The sequence below is a fragment of the Tursiops truncatus genome, chromosome 13, assembly GCF_011762595.2.
Source record: "Tursiops truncatus isolate mTurTru1 chromosome 13, mTurTru1.mat.Y, whole genome shotgun sequence".
NCBI lineage: Eukaryota > Metazoa > Chordata > Mammalia > Artiodactyla > Delphinidae > Tursiops > Tursiops truncatus.
Window position 1 is genome coordinate 15,444,849 of NC_047046.1, and position 20,758 is coordinate 15,465,606.

The 20,758-nt window shown below is 42.6% G+C and overlaps 1 protein-coding gene across 3 annotated transcripts in view; it reads right to left on the bottom strand.

Moving 5' to 3' along the window:
- Positions 1–1,510: 1,510 nt before the first annotated feature.
- PTPN11 (protein tyrosine phosphatase non-receptor type 11) overlaps positions 1,511–20,758 on the bottom strand; it is an 89,591-nt gene continuing 70,343 nt past the window's right edge. For 2 of the 3 annotated variants that reach the window (XM_019950362.3, XM_019950364.3), the window contains 3 exons: positions 19,847–19,959; positions 17,530–17,632; positions 13,594–16,821 (listed from right to left, as the gene is read on the bottom strand). In XM_019950362.3, the coding sequence (XP_019805921.1) occupies positions 17,563–17,632; positions 19,847–19,959 (183 nt within the window). In that variant the 3' untranslated portion in view covers positions 13,594–16,821; positions 17,530–17,562. Of the gene's footprint in view, positions 1,530–13,593; positions 16,822–17,529; positions 17,633–19,846; positions 19,960–20,758 lie in introns of those variants that run through there. The other variant, XM_073790169.1, reaches the window with a different exon arrangement.

Here is a 20,758-nt window from a genome sequence, read left to right on the forward strand (position 1 = left end):
AAAAAAACAAATATTGTATGATATCACTTATATGTGGAATCTAAAAAGTACAACAAACTAGTGAATATGACAAAAAAGAAACAGACTCAGAGATATAGAGAACAAACTAGTGGTCACCAGTGGGGAGAGGGAAGGGGGGAAGGGCAATATAGGGGTAGGGGATTAAGAGGTACAAACTACTATGTATAAAATATGTATAAAATAAATAAGCTACAGGGGTATGTTATAAAGCACAGGGGAATATAGCCAATGTTTTATAATAACTATAAATGGAGTATAGCCTTTAAAAATTGTGAATCAGGGCTTCCCTGCTGGCACAGTGGTTGAGAGTCCGCCTGCTGAAGCAGCGGACACTGACTGGTTCATGCCCCGGTCCGGGAAGATCCCACATGACGCAGAGCGGCTAGGCCCGTGAGCCATGGCCACTGAGCCTGTGCGTCCGGAGCCTGTGCTCTGCAACGGGAGAGGCCACAACAGTGACAGGCCCGCGTACCGCAAAAAAATAAATTACTTAATTAATTAAAATTGTGAATCACTATTTTTGTTTTATAAATTCATTTAATTAATTAATTTATTTTTGGCTGCATTGCGTCTTCCTTGCTGTACATGGGCTTTCTCTAGTTGCGGCGAGCGGGGGCTACTCTTTGTTGCAGTGCGTGGGCTTCTCATTGAGGTGGCTTCTCTTTGTTGCGGAGCACAGGCTCTAGGCATGCAGGCCTCAGTAGTTGTGGCTCATGGGCTTCAGTAGTTGTAGCACATGGGCTCAGTAGTTGTGGCTCACGGGGTCTAGAGCGCAGGCTTAGTAGTTGTGGCGCACGGGCTTAGTTGCTCCGAGGCATGTGGGATCTTCCCGGACGAGGGATTGAACTTGTGTCTCCCGCATTGGCAGGGGTGTATTTTGTACACCTGAAACTTATATAATATTGTAAATCAACTATACCTCAATTTAAAAAGATAAAATTTTTTAAAAGAAAAAAAAAGCAATGTTATTAAATTTTCTTTGTTAGAAAGAGAGACTAGCCAATGCCTGGCATTAAAACTATATTAGCACCAAGCTGGATGTTTCTTCATGGAAAAGACTGAAATAGAATTGAACAAGGAAGGGAATTCCCTGGCGATCCAGTGGTTAGGACTCCAGCTTCCACTGCAGGGGACACGGGTTCGATCCCTGGTCAGGGAACTAAGATCCTGTAAGCCCTGGGGCACGGCCCAAAAGAAAAAAAAAAAAAAATTGAACAAGGTACAACACTTTAACCAGGTGATCCGGTGATATTTAAAGCTCCAAACTTGTATCATCTAAAATTATATTTTGCATCATACCCACTATTCCAATGACAGGGGAGAACAGAGGTCATGAAGATGGCCTGCCCAAGGGCACAGGAAAATTAATACAGATGTCATTCCCAGCCAAGCTGGAGGTTCTTTGGACATAAGGATGCCTGGAATCTCTCCTAGACGTGCACAACCAAGAGCCCCAGTTCAGCTCTGTTAAGTGGGTTCATATCTTCAGGCGCTGGACATGGAAAGCCCTGAAATGTAAAAGAAGGCTTTTATAAAATTTCATAAAAACTTGAGAAGCAGTCAATGGCCGTTACACAAAATGATTTGCAGAAGTTTCAACTATTTTCACCTTCTCCAAACTGCCCCTATGAAAAAGACAGCTATAAACGTGAAGATTTTAGCAACCCTCTTAGGGCTTGTGAACACTGGTAGGTTGCAATCATTGTAGCAGTTAGCCTCAGGAAATGCAATTCTTTTCGCCACTGAAAATGCCTGCGATATTCTCCTTTGGTTTTCAAAATAAATTCAAATGAGCATCCCTCAAGACAAAGGGAAAGTAACAAATAAAATAAAAATAAAAACATCAGGCTTGGGGGAGTGAAACCAGGAGATGGAGTTTGTTGCTGTGGGAGATGAACCAATTATTTTCCGTCTTACAGGGTCTGTGCCCCTCACCTGAAAAAACAGGGAACTGAAACTAATGGTCTCTACGTAGAGAACAGACTTGTGGTTGCCAAGGGCGGGGGGTGGGGCGGAGGGAGAGGGATAGACTGAGAGTTTGGGGTTAATAGATGCAAACTATCACATTTAGAATGGATAAACAGCAAGGGCCTACCGTACACTGCAGGGAACTATATCCAATCTTCTGCGATAAACAGTAATGGAAAATAATTTTTAAAAAGAATGTCTGTATGTATATAACTGAATCACTTTGCTGTCCAGCAGAAATTAGCACAACCTTGTAAATCAACTATACTTCAATTAAAAAAGAAAACTAATGGCCTCTAATGACTGCCACTTACACCTCACACACACACACGCGCGCGTGCACACGCACACGCACACATACACACACGGGTGTGCGTGCACGAGCTCTAACAGGGCAAACTAGCTGCTCCTCCCACCCACCCAGCCCTTCCCCACATTGTTCTTAGTTAAAGGTTGTCCAACCTCCCAGGAACCCAGACTCCAGACTTGAGGCCTCCAAGTACCTTATCTCCATCCCACCCATCCACAGAGCACACCAAATCTTGCTGACTCTCATTTTGTTATTTCTTTTTGCTTTTATTTATACAATGCTTATTATCTTCCAGAAAAATGGGCTAGGGGTGCTTCAAATATGATCTCTTTAAATCCTTACAACAGTCAGTAATGAGCACCTTTTATATTGCTGCCCAGCACCCACACCCTTTCTTCTGGTAATGGCACCCCGTTTTCTTTTGAGGATCACCCCCACTCTCAGTCCATGAGGTTTAGGAAAGGCCAATACACACCCCCTTCCAATGACCCAGGTCTGACCAGTGAGTGTGTGTATTCCATCCCCCTGGCCATAAGGATTCACTCAGGAATGGGTATGTGAGCTGTGGTGATCCAATTAAAGCCAACCTCATAATTTTTATAAGAACCATTAGGAAAGAGGTACTCTCTTTTCATAGGATTTGCTGAGGGAGTATGATGTAGGCTTGGAGATATTGGCAGCTATCTTGCCACCATGAGGAAAGAAACAGCCTGAATAGAGCCAACAATGAGTCAACAGATAAATCTCCAGTGACTTTACTAGAGCCTCTGGATCCAGCCATACCAGAAATTAAGCCAGTCTCTAGTGAGCATACAACACAAGTAGTTACCTTAGTGGGAGAATGAAAGCAGAAGATCTCAAGTAGAACAGTGAAGCATATGCAACAGCCCTGAGGCAGAAGCATTTTTGTGAAACAGAAAGAAAACCATTGTGGCTGGGGTGCAGAGACCAGGGACAGGCAAGAGTGGAAGAAAATAAGTTCTGAGAGAAAGGTAAGGACCAGACCATCCAGCGTAGGCCAGAGTAAGTATTTAGATATTTATTCTAAAGACAATAGGCAAAGTTTAAAGCAGAGGGTTAATAATCTGATTTGAATTTTGAGAAGTTCACTGGGGCTGCTTGGAGGAGAATGGACTGGGGTAAGGAAGAGAGCAGGGCAGATATTGGAGGGACCATATGGGGACCACTGTAATCATCAGGGGAGATAAAGGGTGGCCTGGAACACGGTGGCACGTGTCCAAACAGCTGCCCTTGGAAAGGCCATAGAGAGGAAGGGAGGCCGGCCATGTGCTCTATCTCTCTAGCTACATGAAGTGAAAACTAATGCAACGGCCAAGGCAAGATTTGCCGCCCCCAGCAGCCCTCCCGAACCACCGAATCGTGGAAAGCTAACACAATCAATAAATCCACAGCTGCTGGGCGAAGAGTGCTGCTGTGCATACATATAGCCACGAAGCAAGGAGCCGGGAGATGTGCACCAGTTACATTCAGTTACGACTGAGCTTGCAAGAACTTGGAAGTTGGGCAAACTGTCTGCCAGACAGGACCCCTTGTACCTGTTTGTCTTTTCCTGTTTACACTCTTCAGTGGTTTCTTCTACTGAATGATATTTCCCTTGAGTTAAAAAAAATGGCAGATGTTCATTATGAAGGGGAAAGATTCCTTTTCAGGGGAGAAATTAGACAATATCACCTTGGCCAAGTGATCAAGGTTAACATCATCAATAACAGGACAAATGACACCATTGTGCCTCTTCATGGGACACACCGAGAAGGACACAACGTTGCCCACATTGTTTTTGCCAAAAATGTTTAACCCCAATCTAATCACAAGAAACAATCAAACAAATCCAAATCGACAGACTTAGTACAGACAAATGGCTTGTGCTTTTCAAATACCAATGTTGTGAAAGACAGAAAGAGGGACGGGAACTGTTCTAAATTCCGAGAGACTGAATCAAAAGGACTGCTAAATGTCATGCGTGATCTTTGATTGGATCCTGCTTCCCAGAAAAGCAAGACATTTGGGGGACAACTGGGGAAATTAAAATACTGACTGTATGTTAGACAATGGTGTTGTGTCAATGTTTAACTTCCTGAGGGTGAACACTGTATTGTAATTACGAAGAAAGACGAGGATGCTTTTAGGACTTGGGCACTGCAGCACTGAAGGATGAAGTGTCATGATGTCTGTACCTGATTCTTAGGGAAAATAATGATAGAGACAGATAGGTAGATAGATAGATAGATAAAGATAGGTAGGTAAGTGGGTAGATAGAAAAGATAAGTGGGTAGGTAGATAAGATAGGTAGGTAGGTAGGTAGGTAACAGATAGATAGATGGCATAAATGTGGCACCATGTCAAAAATGGCTCTATCAGGGTGACAATTATGTGAGTGTTCATTGTACTAATCTATTATTCTTGCATTTCTTTTGCACATTGAAATCTTCAAATTAGAAATTGTGGGAAAAATCAGTAACACTCACGCATATAGGACATAGCCGGTATCCTGCTGTCACTGTGATAAGTCATCTCCCTGATGGGGAACGCTGGGATCACCATGCACCCTGGTTTGACCAGGACAGACATCATTATTAACAGCACCCCCTGAAAAAATGCTCACCCTAGTTATGTCCAAGATGGTTGCCCAAAGTGGAGAGAAAACATTGCCATCATCTGACTTTTGAGATATCAGCGTGTATCACTCCTTCATCCACCAAATGTGTACTGAGCACTTGATGGTGTGCTGAGTACAATGCTGAATAAGGTCAGGAAGTTTCCTGCCCTCATGAAACTGATGGTCTACAGCCGAGTTTGGCAAATTACAGCCCACGAGCCACATCCAGCCTGCTGCCTGTTTTTTAATAACTCGTGAGTGAAGAAAAATTTTACATTCTAAAATGGTTGGAAAAAATCAAAAGGAAAAGGAAATTTTATGACACATGGAAATTAAATGAAATTCAAACTTCAGTGTCCACCAATAAAATTTTATTGACACATAGCCCCGGTCATTCATTTACACATTATCTCTGGCTGCTGTCGTACGCCAGCTGCAGAGTCGTGACAGTGATGGCATGGCCCACAAAGCATAAAATATTTACTCTCTGGCTCTTTGCAAAAGAAGTTTGCCGACCCCTGGTCAAAGTTGTGTTTTCAGTGGAGTTCCCAGGGTTGCCAAAAGATGAAGTAAGATAACATGCAAGTGTAACAGTACAGGACCTGGCACTTAAGCTCTCAGTCGATGTGTGTTGGCTAACTGCCTCGATTTACTCATCTGTCAAATGAAGATAATAACTGCACCTAAGGGGTGTGGTGGTGTGTGGATGTAGTCAGAGAATGCAGGTCAAGCCGTTGGCACGGTGCCTGCATCTGGCAATCACTCAACGAACAGCAGCTACTGGCTGTTACACACGCTGACTTGAGCAATGCGCTCGCTATTCACAAGGTGCTTGTCACATTTATTAGCATAATCTTTTTAATGCTTCATCCTGAAATATTTCAAATGTTCAAAACAATATATAGGACATATAATATAAACATACTATAAAATGTTCTAAAATCCATTAAAAAATGTGGAACATATAATCTTATAGTGTAAATACATTATAAAATGTCATAAAATCCAGAAGTATATGGAACATATGCTCCTATCATGTAAACAGGTTATATAATAAGACACACAAATTAATAACATGAAAAAACGGCTCAAATAAGCATCTTGGAAGCCATTGGAACCCCACTTGCCCCTCTCTGTTCTCATCCAGCCTCATCCCTTTCCAACGCCAAAGCAACAACTATCCAGAGAGTGGGGGTTATCGTCCCCATATTTTCCTTCAGAGTTTGACTACAAATGATTTTCTTCTCCAAACATTGTATTACTTGTTTTTGCATGTGGCTGCGCACGCAAAATAAAGGATCTCATCCCGTTCATCTTCTCCCACGATTTGCTTGTCCCTTTGTTACGATTCGTCCATGTTGACATGATCCACTCCTTTCCTATTCTTTCCCTACACATCAATCAGTGTATGGAAAACACCACAATTGATCCCATCCATTCTTCTGTAGAGGGGCATTTGAGGGTCTTCCATTGTTTTGCTCCTACAAACAACCGTTCTTTTATGTCTGTTAGCTCATTTTATCTGCACAGGCAGTATATTATGATTGTCACCCCATTCTCAGTGAGGTTCTGAAAGCTTAAGTTACTTGCCAAAGTCACGTGGGCAAAACGCATGACCTGGTCTTTACTGTCAGCCGTCCCCATTCTCAGCTCTTTCAGATCAACCTCCTTCCCAGATTGAAGCAATTTCCCACTTATTGACTATAATAAAAGTAAAAGGTTTTTGCTCGACCATTACCTCTTGGAAGGGCTGTGTAAACTCTAATGCAACCCATGAATTTCGTTCACATCATCCCTGCTACGTGCCATCAGCTGGTAAATTCATATAACCCAGGAACAGGCTATGTCAAGGGCCTGCAAGACATTCCCAAGCCCTATAGAGAGAACATACATGTTTATTGGTTGAGCATCTACTATGTGCCAGGTCACCCACTGCCATTAAACTTCTCAACAGCCCTTCACAACAAGGTAGATTTCCTAAAGAGGAATCTATGGATCAAAGGCTTGAACTGACTTGTCCTATAGCCAGAAGGTGACAAAACCAGGAAACAAACTCAAGACTGTGGGATTCCAAAGCCCTGATTTTTCCCACTAAATCAACATGCCTAGAACAGAATGTTCCATCTCCTCCTGGAGTCTGAAACTCAAATGTAATTAACACCTTGTATCAAAACATATATTTTAACTTACCCTTAGCAGAAACTTGATGGTTTATTCTTATATCTAAAGAGAGGAATTAGGACTTCCCTGACGGTCCAGTGGTTAAGAATCCGTGCCTCCACTGCAGAGGGCATGGGTTTGATCCCTGGTAGGGGAACTAAGATCCCACGTGCCATGCAGTGCGGCCAAAAAAATAAATAAATAAAAAATAGAGAGGAATTATGTTGGTTCCAAACAAGGATCTTAGTCCATTTTCAAAAGTGGAAAAGGTATTAAACGCAGTAAATCAATTCACAATAGGCCACTGCTAGAGGCTCATTTGTATGGCCAAAGCTCAGGAGTCTTTTCTGTCCACAACTCAAACCTTTGTTAGATATTTTCTAAAACCTTCATACAAACTAACACTTGAGAGAATCCACCTTTAGAAAGAAGGAAATTGATTTCTGTATGAGAAAAAAAAAAAAAACAGTAATAGGGGAAGTAACCATCAAACATGTATGAATGAAGATGAAAAAAACTACTTTTTACAAGTCGAGAAATCTATCTGGACCCAGACATCTGTCACCTCCCAAACAGACTTTAATTTTAGAGTTTGCTTCCTTTACATTTTTTTCCCCTTCTCTTCCCATAGTTAGATGGATTTAACATATGCTTGGGATTTCACAGACTCGGTTTTGGTAGGTGCAATGTCTAAGAATATCTGAAGCTGTTTTCAAGACCTTATGGGATGACGTTTGTCTTGTTCTTTGAGAGCCAGTCTTTGGATTCTTCTTACTCTTCATGGCTACTCTTGTGATATCAAGTGATTCCCAAATCTCTGTCTGCAGACGTGAACTGACCCAAGCACGGGTATAATTTCCAACGACCTTTCTCTCCACGTGGAAATCCTCCAGCGCAGCTCATCTCAAACGTGCCCACGCGTCCCCTGCTGGTCTTGTAAAAAAATACAGGTTCTGATTCAGTAGGGCTGAAGGGGAACCTGAGACTCTGCATTTCCAGCAGTTCCAGGAATACTGTTGCCCTGTCTCCTTGACCTTCAGAAACAGCAGTGGCTTGACTAGGATGGCAGTAGTAAATGTAGGGAGATGCAACAGGCCAGGGATAGATATACTTTAGTAGAGTGGCCAGAACTGTCTGCTGGGTTGGACACGCAATGGGGGAGGGGTCAGGGACGATCCCTAGGTTTCTGACCAAAATAACAGGGTGGTGGTCATGCCAGGTCCTGCACCAGTGGAGTAGATGCTGAGACTGCCAGCCCAGATCTTAAAGGGGCAGGTGCAGCCTTCCCCTGGCACTGGGCGTGACTGCTCAGAGCTCACAGCTGCCCCCAGGGAATCAGAGTGAAGCTACCTCCACCTGCGACCAAGTCCTGCTTTCCCCACCCTCCCCTGCCTCCCTCTCTCCCCTTCTCCGGAGGGCGTTTCTTCTGCAAATCACTTGCCCAGGAGTTCCTATCGCAGGCTCCACTTCTCAAGAACCTGACCTAAGGCAGATGGGGAAGGTCTCCCTGAAATCTTATGATTTAACCCAAAATTTTTGATTAAAAAGGCTTTGGGGGGTTTTTGCCTAGGTATAAGAGGGCTGGGGGTGCTGGGGAGTGGCGCCTGAAGGGAACAGCGTTTCTTTTCGGGGTGATGTAAATGTTCTAAAATTGACTGTGGGGCTGGTTGTATACACCTGTGAATATACTAAAAACTGTTGAATGGTACAGTTTACACGGGTGAATTGTATGGAATGTGAATTACATCTCAATTTTTAAAAAGCAGTTTAAAAAAAAATAGTTATCCATCTTCTGCCCAAAACAAAAAACAAAAAAGGTGACCCTTCTTGGTCGAGGCCCCAGGTTGCCTTCCCAACCTTACCTCCCATTCTGGCCTCCAGGTATGGGCTCCAACCAAGTTGAGCCCTCCCCCTCCCCCGCCCCCAACCATGTGCTCTGCTGTTCTGGGGCTTTGCCTGGCCGCCATACCTCCAGGAATGCTCCACTGGGTCCCACCTCCAGCTAAGTGTGAAGCCCCCGGTCTCTCCCGGGATTCCTCAGGGGCCAGTGTGGTGAAAAGGAGGGGGCATGGACTTTGGAGTCAGACCCACCTGGGCTCAACAAATCCTAGCTCCCCACTTACTGCATGGGACCTCAGATAAGTCAGTTCGTGTCCCTGAACCTCAGTTTACTCATCTGTAAAATAGGGATCAGCCATTCATCCTACAAATACTGAGCTACCCAGGCATCATGCTAGGCACTGGGAACATGGCTGTGAGCAAAACAGATGGGGGAGGATACCTGCCCTGCAGGTTTTGAAATCATCTCTGGTAGTGTTTGGCACATTTAACTGTCATTTAGTAAATGAAGGGTATTATCATCATTTCCTTTTACTCTTTTAGTCTTGATCCAGGGCTCATCCATAGCTGTTTTATTTTCCATCTTGTATTCAGCCTGTGTGTGTCTCCTCTCCCTAAATGGGCCATCAAGTTCTTTAAGACAGGGATCAAGACAGATACTTGTTTTGTATTCCTCACAGCACCTAGTCAACGGCTCACTGTACTCATTAAAAAGTGGTTGAGGGGCCTTCCCCGGTGGTGCAGTGGTTAAGAATCCACCTGCCGGGCTTCCCTGGTAGCCCAGTGGTTGAGAGTCCACCTGCCAATGCAGGGGACACGGGTTCGTGCCCCAGTCCGGGAAGATCCCACACACCACGGAGCGGCTGGGCCCGTGAGCCATGGCTGCTGAGCCTGCGCCTCCGGAGCCTGTGCTCTGCAATGGGAGAGGCCACAACAGTGAGAGGCCCGCATATCGCAAAAAAAAAAAAAAAGAATCCGCCTGCCAATGCAGGGGTCACGGGTTCAAGCCCTGGTCCGGGAAGATCTCACATGCCGTGGAGCAACTAAGCCCATGCACCACAACTACTGAGCTCGTGTGCCATGACTACTGAAGCCCGCGCGCCTAGAGCCCATGCTCCACAACAAGAGAAGCCACTGCAATGAGACGCCCGTGCACTGCAATGAAGAGTAGCCCCCTCTTGCTGCAACTAGAGAAAGCCCGCGTGAAGCAACAAAGACCCAACGCAGCCAAAAAAAAAAAAAAAAAAAAAGTGGTTGAATGGATGCATGCATGCATTATTGTTTGGCACTTCTGAATCTGAAAGAAAATCTGAAGTAATTCTCAACTCACCGGCCCAGATAATTAAGACCAGTCTCACATGGTAGCTGGTATAGAGCTTTAGCATCCTGGTGATGGCAAGAACGCTTTCCCTCATCCCCACTGAGAATGACAATCACAGCAAGGCCCAAACCAAAATGCACAGACAGGTGCATCCCATATGCACCTAAAGGGCGGTTTATAGAAATTGATCCTGGTGACTCAGTAATTTCAGTCGTCAGTCAGTCATAGAGAATTAAGTATCTTTATTCCTAAACTCAAAACAAGACAGACCCAGAACTTGAAAGAAAAAAGAAGGCAAGTGACCTAAAGAGTTCACAGAAAAGCGTAAACAAAGCATTTGAAAAGATGCTTGTCCTCCTTCTTAAGAGAGATGCAAATTTAGTTACACTGAACTATCTTTGTTCACCTATCAGACAGATGAGGGCTCAAGTCTGAAAGGTAGTTTGATAAAGGTGTGAGGAAAGAAGCTGGTAGGGCTATAACTAGGGTCAGCCTCACTGGGGCACAATTCAACATTTTACATCCAAGTAACAAATGTAAACCCTGGGAACCAGCACTTATGTTCAAAGTTGCTCTCGGTCCTTGGGGATAATGAGAAAGACTGTTCACGGGAGACAGGTGTGGACGAGATTTCCCACTGTATGCTCTTCTGAACCTTTTACACTTTGTTCTAAGTGAACGTATTATCTACTCAAAAAAAATACACACAATTTTAAGTTCAGAAGAGCTTTAAGCCTAAGGGGGGGAAATTTTTTTAAGCAGACATATTGGTTAATGGGTACAGAATTTCAGTTGTGATGATGAAAACAATTCTAGCAACGGATCATGGTTTAATGTTGCACAATAATGTGAATTCCCTGCACTGTATACTTAAAAGTGGTTTAAATGGCCAATTTTGTTTTACCCATATTTTACAATTAAAACAATTTTTTAAACAAAGTAAAAGACAAGCACACAAGACCTCATGAATCATGAGGCCACATTCAAATACCATCACCAGGAATTCCCTGGCGGTCCAGTGGTTAGGACTTTGTGCTTTCACTGCCGAGGGCCCAGGTTCGATCCCTGGTCCGGGAACTAAGATCCCTCAAGCCACGTGGTGTGGCCAAAAAAAAAAAAAAAAAAAAAATACCATCACTTGGAAGACCTAGATCACCTGAGTTATCTAGGGTAATCCTGAATGAACAGATGTTATCTTTCTTAATAAAGGATGATTCATGAATTGTAAAACTAAATTACAATGTAACTTTATTGACTTTGTAAATTTATATGAAAACATTTACAATGCAGGAAAAAAAATCCTTTGCCTTATGACATGAACTTGATATTTCCCTTGAAAAATGTTATCTCAATAATGATTACATTCGGAATGAAACAGCTCATTCCAAACCATAATTTATACTCTATACTAGGAAGTCCTAGCAAAACTGGCCTAGATTATCCAACACAGTGAATTTATATTTCATCAAGAACTGAATGGTTAAAAATGCAGTAAGTAGATGCATGGATAGAGAATAAAGACACTCATAAATATGTACTATATTTTGTTGCAAAATGTGTCCAAAAGAGTGCTAGAACTGCCACTGGTATAGATCATGACAGAGAGAGTTATTCTTTGTTCAGAGATGAATGGAGAAGCAAGAGCTGAATAGAGAAATAGCTATTTGCCTTGCATGTTCATTTCTAAAAAGAGATCCAAAGAAACTGGCCTTGACTGAACCCATAAGAAAATGAAAGGACAGTTTCCCTCTTTCTCTACACACACACACACACACACACACACACACACACACACACACACACACACACAAGGTTCCCCACTGGTCAAGAATAAGCTTAAGTGATCCTCACCATTGAATCCTAACTCCCTGTAATTCATTCCTCTATGTAACCATCAATTTCAGTTAATACCCTTATTGTTTACTCTAATCGAATAACTACCTGTATAACTGTTTTATTCATCCATTTCCCAGTCCCTAGCTTCTAGTGGGGATTTAATCTTTGCTGAATGGAAGAGAATTTGTACCCAAAACGGTCTATGGCCTTACCAGGTAGAGACATGACAACAAGTCTGAGCAACACATGAATTTCTTTGTCCATAAACCACCCACAGATTCTTTTTTAATATATAATATTTATTTATTTATTTATTTATTTAGCTACGGGTCTTGGTTGTGGCACGTGGGATCTTTAGTTGCGGCATGTTGGCTCTTAGTTGTGGCATGCGGGATCTAGTTCCCTGATCAGGGATCTAACGTGGGCCCCCTGCATTGGGAGCGTGGAGTCTTAACCACTGGACCACCAGGGAAGTCTAATCATGTCCTGTATACATTATACAGACATACTTTTTACTCGCTATTTACTCTTCCAAATAAAATTCCCTGTCTCCCAAAGCTACTCATAAAATAGGCACTCAAATGCTTGAGGAACTGATTCATTCATTCTGAATTCCAGGTTCCCTTCTAGATAAGAGCTGCAAAACGTCAGCATTTGGCTAGTATAAGAGGTTAAGGGACCTGTAATCCCAGTTTTTCCTGGACATTTCAGATGAAGTAAATGACAAATACCATAATATACGAAAATGGTTTTATTCCTAATTTTTAGTTCCCATACAGTTTACAAATACACTTTTACTCTGATAATACGGCTTTGCAACTAGCAAAGCAGTTGAACTAACACCCATAAATACAGGTGAGGAGACAATTAACATCCACTAATGTTTCTCTACATAAACTATTCTTTTAATGTCATTTTTTAAAAAACAATTGCAAATAGACTACATAATATACGTGGGCAAAAAGGCAATTAAGTGAATCTCTTGAAACACTAATGTGTAATAAACAGTGCATATTATCAACATTTACATGATTCACATCAAAATGATGACATCCTAAAACGTATTCCTTTTAAAGGAGAGATTTATCAATAAAATATTACATATCTTTTAATACTCTGGTACAATACTTCATATACTGCAGGAAAATTAACTGTAGATCTAGTCATCGACTTAATAAAGGATCCTTTTCCATTAGCTTTTATTAATAAAAGAATCACAACTAGGTCATAAATAAACAGGCAAATTATTAATTACATGATTTGAGGTTTAGGATGAAAACTTGTAAAAATTAGTTTGATATACAGCAAAGTTATACAACACACTAAAACCAACTGTTTAATATTTTTGCCTTATGTGAACTGCCCATAGTAAAAAAGGAACAAACTTTTTAAGGATGGAAGGTATAATAAACTATATTTTGGAACTTATTTTTCAAGAGGAAGAGGAAAAAAGATTTTAACGAAATTAAGGGCTAATACAGATCCTAATAAAGGCATATTGAAATCAGGGAGGCCATGTGCTTACGATGTAAAACTTTATTCCGCCAACAACATACAGAAAACAAAAACTGCACTGGGTTTGTACTTACGTCTACAGTCTAAGTTTCCCTTACGGATTAACAAGCTACAACAGAACACTTCACAATTGCATACCTTTTTCCACATTCCTCTGAACTAGAAATAACCCAGGACATTATATTAGTTCTTAAAAACCCTAGTAACCCCTTAATAACCCCTAAAAATAATCTTGATGATTTTCTTGACTGTTCCAAAGCAACTGGGCTCCGTAAAGAATGCACGAACACCAAGAAAGTGGTACATGTATTTTCTCATCCCCATTTAGCCACATTTGTAAAGTCACCAATTTCAAAGGGCGAGATGACCAGAATTTTCAGGAGGGCCACACACTGGATACAAGGTGTCTTTTTGTTTTGTTTTGTTTTTTTAAAAAAAAAACAGGCTATTAAGACTCTGAAATTTGGCTTTTTTAAAAAACCCCAATACCACATGCCAGATAATTTCTTCACCCCAAATATAAAATCCTATGCTTGTAATTTTAAAATACTTAGCCAGCTATGGGAATATTGTGCAAATTTAATGTCTACCAGCAACGCAGAAGCAGACTACAGACGTGTAGCTATCACACCTATTTTCCAGGTAACCTGATTCAACTATTACTGACTGCTGTGGTCCCAGGCCCTCTTACTTCCTCAGAAACCACCTCTTTGGAACTTCCATTTCCACTGTTTTTTTTACACCCGCACCTCAAGCTCACCTCCCCCTCCCCCATCTTCACAGCCCCTCCACGTGAATCCATCCCATGTAGTCTTACCGGAGAACCTGCAATCACCTTTACCAAACACACGACAAACTTAGGCAACCTAGGGACTATTAATCTTGTCTTGGCATCAGTTTACACCACATAATAGGTGCTGACTTCGTGGAGGGAAATCTAAATGAAATCAATGTCCTATTACAAACGAAGCTGGCCAGGATCAGGTGTTTCCAAGTGCAAAAACAACTGATCTTAAGCTACAGGCAGAGACGTTAATGCAGCAGATATGTTGTACAATCAAATCCTTGTATGCTGGTGAAAGACCTTGCCCCCAAAGTCCAGGGTCAAAACGTTATCGCAAAAACGAGGACCATTCAATGTGACAATGCAATACAAATAACAGGATTCAAGATCCTTGTTGCAAGTACTGAACTGGAATCTCTTTCTTTACAGGCTTGACAAGAAGACAGCAGTCATTTACATTCCTCTTAGAAGGTAATTACCTTCAACAATTCTAAGTTCAATGGATGGGGGGGAGGGGAGGTGGGGGGAGAAGTCAATGTAATTTTGTCTGTGAAAACGGCAGCCAGGCTCTCCCCAAACAACCTCAGGGTTTCAAAGGAGGTAAAGACCTCAGAAAGGAGCTACTAACAGGGTTGGATCTAGTCCTTCCTTTTCTGGAGACAAAGCAAGAAGAATTCGATTAAGGAGATCATGACTTAACGGCAAAGCTGCCGTGGCATTTTATTATCTTTACAAAGTCCACCGAAGATACTTCAATTGAAATACACTCATTGAATGATGATTCAACACACAGGGCAAAGAGGGATGTCTTTGGAGAAGGCACTTCAGGTAGAACATTAGCAAATCCTACTGCTTGGTTAAAACAAAAATGAGCTACTGCTAATTCAATCTGACTAGTGGCCTCACGAGAACTGCCCCTCCGCACTGCAGCCTTGACTGCGTGCATGGGTGTGGGGCCCGACTGAAGCCAGGGGCGTGAAGAAAGCACCCCATTCACCTCCCTCTGCAGTGGCCAGGGCAATGAGGTGGCTCTGCTTTCAAATGCTCTGCCCCCCCGAACACACCCAACCTTAAGAGACCAGTTTCCCAAAGCAATGGTTTAGAACATATGCTAAGAGCCAGCAGAACTGGTTCAGGAAGCTCGCTGAAGGCCCTCTGTTTCTGCCCGACTTCCAGCTTACAGCAGCTATCATAACCAGCTTCAGCTTCCCAAGGTCACTAGCAGCTTCTACTTTTGCTAACCTCTTTTTTTAGCTGTTTTTCCATGGCACTGGTTCTGACGGTCTGTTACACTGGGGGCCTCCAAGGAACCTCACCTCCATTTCATGCCCTCGTGCAGTCTCCTCTTCCCAAATCGGAGCTGGGCCTGGGACTGGTTTTAATCAATAGAAGGCAGTAGAAGTGATGCTGTGACAGTTCTGGGTTTAAGTCTTAAACCTGGCCACTACTGCTTTATACCCTTGGGACCTCTGAGCTGCCATAAATGTGGTCCAGCTACCCTGTGGGCGAGGCCACGTGGAGAAGGTGAGACCTGAGGACCGCATGCAGATGGAGAGGCCCAGCCATCCTGCCAACCACGAGTGACACCAGCAAGACAAGGAGAGGAACCGCTCAGCTGAGCCCAGCCCAGTTTGAAGAGATGGGGAAAAGCCAGTTGTTGTTTTAAGCCACTCAGTTTTAAGGTGGTTTGTCAGCAACAAGTGATAACCCAAAACTGGTTATCCATAGATGCATTTTTTCCTAAATACAATTACTCAAATGAAAAGAAAAGATGACAAACGTTTTCCCACCACGAGTTTCTCAGTCAACAGGCTGAATGGTAATTGGTCAACTGCTAAGAAGAAACCATGCCTTTTATCCTAAGTTCCCATGATTTCCGCCCCCATGATTTTTCAATGGCAATGCAAGGGGAGACAGTCTGGGGCACTGGCTTAATTATTATTTAGCCAAAATAAGAGGCCATCAAAATGCATTATCCACCACTGGATAAGTGATGATAAATGAAATTGTTCTCACTTCTATAGGGTGTTGTTACTTAATTCTCCCCAATCATTTCTCCTCTTACAAGTGCCCTATCATTCCCTACAAAGCAGGGGGGAAACTAAGTTTGTTGAGGTTATCAAAAGAAAAAATGCCAATAACTAGAATTTGAATCACCATCATCTGGAAAATATAGAGCACAATTTAACTGCTTCCTCAATTTAAAATAAAATTCCATAAAATATAACACTGTCTACATCATAGAGATGATTTCTTCTTATCTGAGGACATGAGTAATTGGAAATCAGGTATTGTTGAGTTAGAATACAGTGGTCTTTAAATGGTTTCAAATTTTGCTTATCAAAAGGTAGTCAACCACAATGCAAGCCTTCCAAATTCAAATTCATTCTTCATGTAAACTTTCTTGCATCTGTTCTTGATCTTTTCAGGGAGAGGGGGAAAGTCCACATCTGGCAAAGAAATAAGTTAGAATTTTTAAGGAGCATACATCTAAAAGTTTGGCAAGGCAGTAAACCATTTTAAAGTAGATTTAGAGCTTTTAAATATACTATTCATTGAAATGGGAATTTCGACGTGAAATGCTAAAAACTTACCTTTTAAACATACATCACACAATTGGGTCCCTGTCTAAAAAGGTGAATGGAAGGAAGGAGACGTACAAGGGAGACGAATTCCCAGCATCAGAGCTGGAAGGGATGTGGAGTTGAGCCAGTCAGAGGCCCAGGAAGTCCAGTGCCCTGTGTCATACAGCCAGCCAGTCAGAGGCCCACTGGGGTGAAAACTCAGGCATCCTGACTCTGACCATCCAGTGCCATGTCCCCACAGTCCCTAGATCCCTACAGATCATCTCCCAGCACAGCGTGGGTTAACCTACTTTAATAAAAATTGCAGGAATGATGATATCTGCCCTTCATCACCAGTATCAACCATTTTTCTGTAAGTGCTAACCCTGCCCTTCACAGAATTAATTCTGTATTTGATTTCAATATTTAATGAATCCAGCTTGGAGAAAGAAATACAGGCAGAAGAAAAAAGAGGCTGGGTTTTAAAATTCAATTGTGGTTCACTTTGTTAAAACAGTCACAAATTATTTGCCTGCTTCAAAATGCCACAAATGATATAAACAATTAACCAGTAGAGCACTTCTGTTGAAATACCTATTTCTGTGCTTGAAGTCTTGGCGGGTCTTCTCATCTGAAACTTTTCTGCTGCTGCATCAGACCCACATTTTCATAGACTCTAGCATTATCTTCTCTCATTCTGAAAAGAAGAAAAGGAAGACGACACTAATAAAAACGCAGACATACTGTTTAACCTTACTTGATAGTTATAATGCACATACTCTATTCTCTGGGGACCGTATGCGGCGCAGACATAGCTCCTGCCCCCAGGAGCTGACATTATAGGAGAGGATATCGGACAGAAACACACAGCAAAATAATTCTGAAGTAAGAGGCTCGAGTCCCTGTGCTCCCGGGGTTTGGCGGAAGGAGAGTTGTTTTCCAGGAGGGTGGAGGGAGGCAGGCCTGTACGATGAGGCATTGGGTTAGACCTTGAAGGAAGCTGGGACATGTGCATAGAAAAAAGAATGGTGTTCATTGTGGGCAGAAGGATCTGAATGGGCCAGAGCAATGTAAAGGCAAAGTGTAGGAACGGTTAGGCAGGGACTACAGATCCATTCAGCCCCCAATCCAGCGACATGAAGGTGAACATGAAGCTGACCAGCAGTTTAGGGCCCCAGGGTGGAGGGGCAATGCATCAGAGCCCAGACTCTGTTTTTTGGTTTTTTTTTTTGCGGTACGCGGGCTTCTCACTGCTGTGGCCTCTCCCGTTATGGAGCACAGGCTCCGGACGTGCAGGCTCAGCAGCCATGGCTCACGGGCCTAGCCGCTCCGCGGCACGTGGGATCTTCCCGGACCGGGGCATGAACCCGTGTCCCCTGCATCGGCAGGCAGACTCTCAACCACTGCGCCACCAGGGAAGCCCCCAGACTCTGTTTTGCTGAGCAGAGTGGAGACCAGAACAGTCCAGGGGGACGAGGAACCCAGCAGCTCTGGGCTGGTCAGAGAGGAACAAGCTGAAACAAGCAGCAGGGGCCGGGGTCTCCTGGGTCTGCACCCTACAAGGGGGACAACGGGAACGGAGAGGCAGAGAACCTATTAGTCACAGGCAGGCCACTGGTAAAAAGGGAGTCGTCAGAGCTAATTCTGTTGAGCCAACATGTAGGGAAAGCTTTCTGGCAAGGACTCGGAGCCCTGACGTGCTGGTTCCACTGCAAATCACTGCAGATAGCAATTTAAAATCAACTTTCCCCATCAGTCCGCTGGGAAAGAAAAAAGCAGGCAGAAGGAAGAGGCAGCTTGGTGGAGAGCATACTTTTGCTATATAATTTCATTTCAATGTTAAATAGAAAGCAAATGTAAATACGAGCCTCATATATGTTATCAAAAACGTTTATATAGAGTATTAAAGCCAACAGGGGTTTAAAAATCCACATCAGAAGCAAACAGGGATAAGACTCCTAGGGGAAAATAAAAAGTAAATGTTATACCAGAGAGTGACTTTAGGATATACAGAAAAAAAATAACTTACAATTGTTATTCACATAATCGATTTAACGAATATTTTCTTATCACATGTTTTAGTTTAAACATGGAGTTGGCAAAGTTTTTCTGTACAGGACCAGACTAAAAATAATGTAGTCTCTGTGGGCCATACACGGTCTCTGTCATGTATTATTCTTTGTGTGTGTGTGTTTTTAATAACCCTTTAAGAACCGTCCATGAGCTGTACAAAAGCAGGCCGTGGCCGGATTTGGCCTGGGGGCTGTAGTTTGCTAACCTGGTTTAAATACCCACAGTAGATTTCTACTGACTGTGGAAAATTAGACCATGATTGTGTTGACACATTGATGGTCAATTTACTTACTTTTACATAGCCAAGAGTCTTGACTCATCAAAAAGAGTGTTACCTACCTCTGCAACAATCCACACCCCATCAAAAGAAAAATTAGATTCTTGGGACTTCCCTGGTGGCGCAGTGGTTAAGACTCCGCGCTCCCAATGCAGGGGTCCCGGGTTCGATCCCTGGTCAGGGAACTAGATCCCACACACCACAACTAAGGTTTGCATGCCACAACCGAGGAGCTGGCGAGCTGCAACTAAGGAGCCTGCCTGCCGCCACTAAGACCCAGCACAACCAAATAAATAAAATACTTTTTAAAAATTAGATTCTCCTTGGAGAACCAGCACTTGATATCTGTACAGTCCCGTAGACTCCTAGCCAGTGTAGCAAGCAGCCTTCAGTTTAGTTCAACTAAAATTTAGTTTAGCTAGCCACTGGCACACTCAAGAACCAGTTAGGCAACAATAATGTGCACCAAGGAAAGGCATGTGCTGCAAAGACGTATCATTTTTTAAATCTTTTCTATAGGATTATGTTCAGGTAAAAAGATTTTCCTTCATTTCTACTTACTCTGCACAGGACGGCGTTGGGGTACAAGGTGGGAGGGGACTCTGATCTCCAGTTGCCTGGTCCGTCAGGGAATACTTAATATTTGTGTATTCGTGCCCTTTCCTCTTGCTTTTCTGTAAAGTGAAGATTGCATATATGAAGAACTGTGACTTTTTTGAGGGAATGAAGAAGTCAAAAAGGCATTTCATTAAAAAGAAAAAAAGAAAGAGAGAGTTTGACAGACAGACAAGTTGGACCCTGAATACTGGTATGTTGACCAAATGTCAGGGAATTCACCTCCTTCATGTAAATACATCATATGGGTGAAAAGGACCTTTGAACCATACAATTCAAAAGCAGAGAGTCATGCATTAACAACTTACTGTATTAAATGAAATGTACCTGTTTCTGGACTAAGAGAGAATTCACACGTTCTTTGACACATTAGCATCTAATCATTTCATAGTTCACTTGCAACACATTTAATGATTTTCAAGTAAACAGGTGGGAAAAGAGTTTCAGAAATAAACGCACTCCAAGTAAAAACTGCACACAGGTACAAAAGATGGCAGCACTCTTAGCAGAATAATACACTTTATCGTATCGTCCCCACCCCACCCCCACTCCAGAAAAAACTCTAGCACATTTAAAACTTTGCTTTCAGCCCAATGATACTCTGGGGGGAAAAAGGCAGAGAAAACCAGTAAAATGTAATCTCATTTCAGATACAGAATGAACTGCATTAGGTAGGACTCTAGTTAGATGATTTATCATTCTTTCCTCCTAAATTCACCCAGAAACAACGAATTCCGAAAATCTAATCCATCAAGTTATCTTCATTATATAATGCTGCCTTCATTACAGGATTATTCAAGACACAGTAAATGTTAGAAAGAGTATCCGTATCAAATACTGACGTAGAGCAGTGACTCT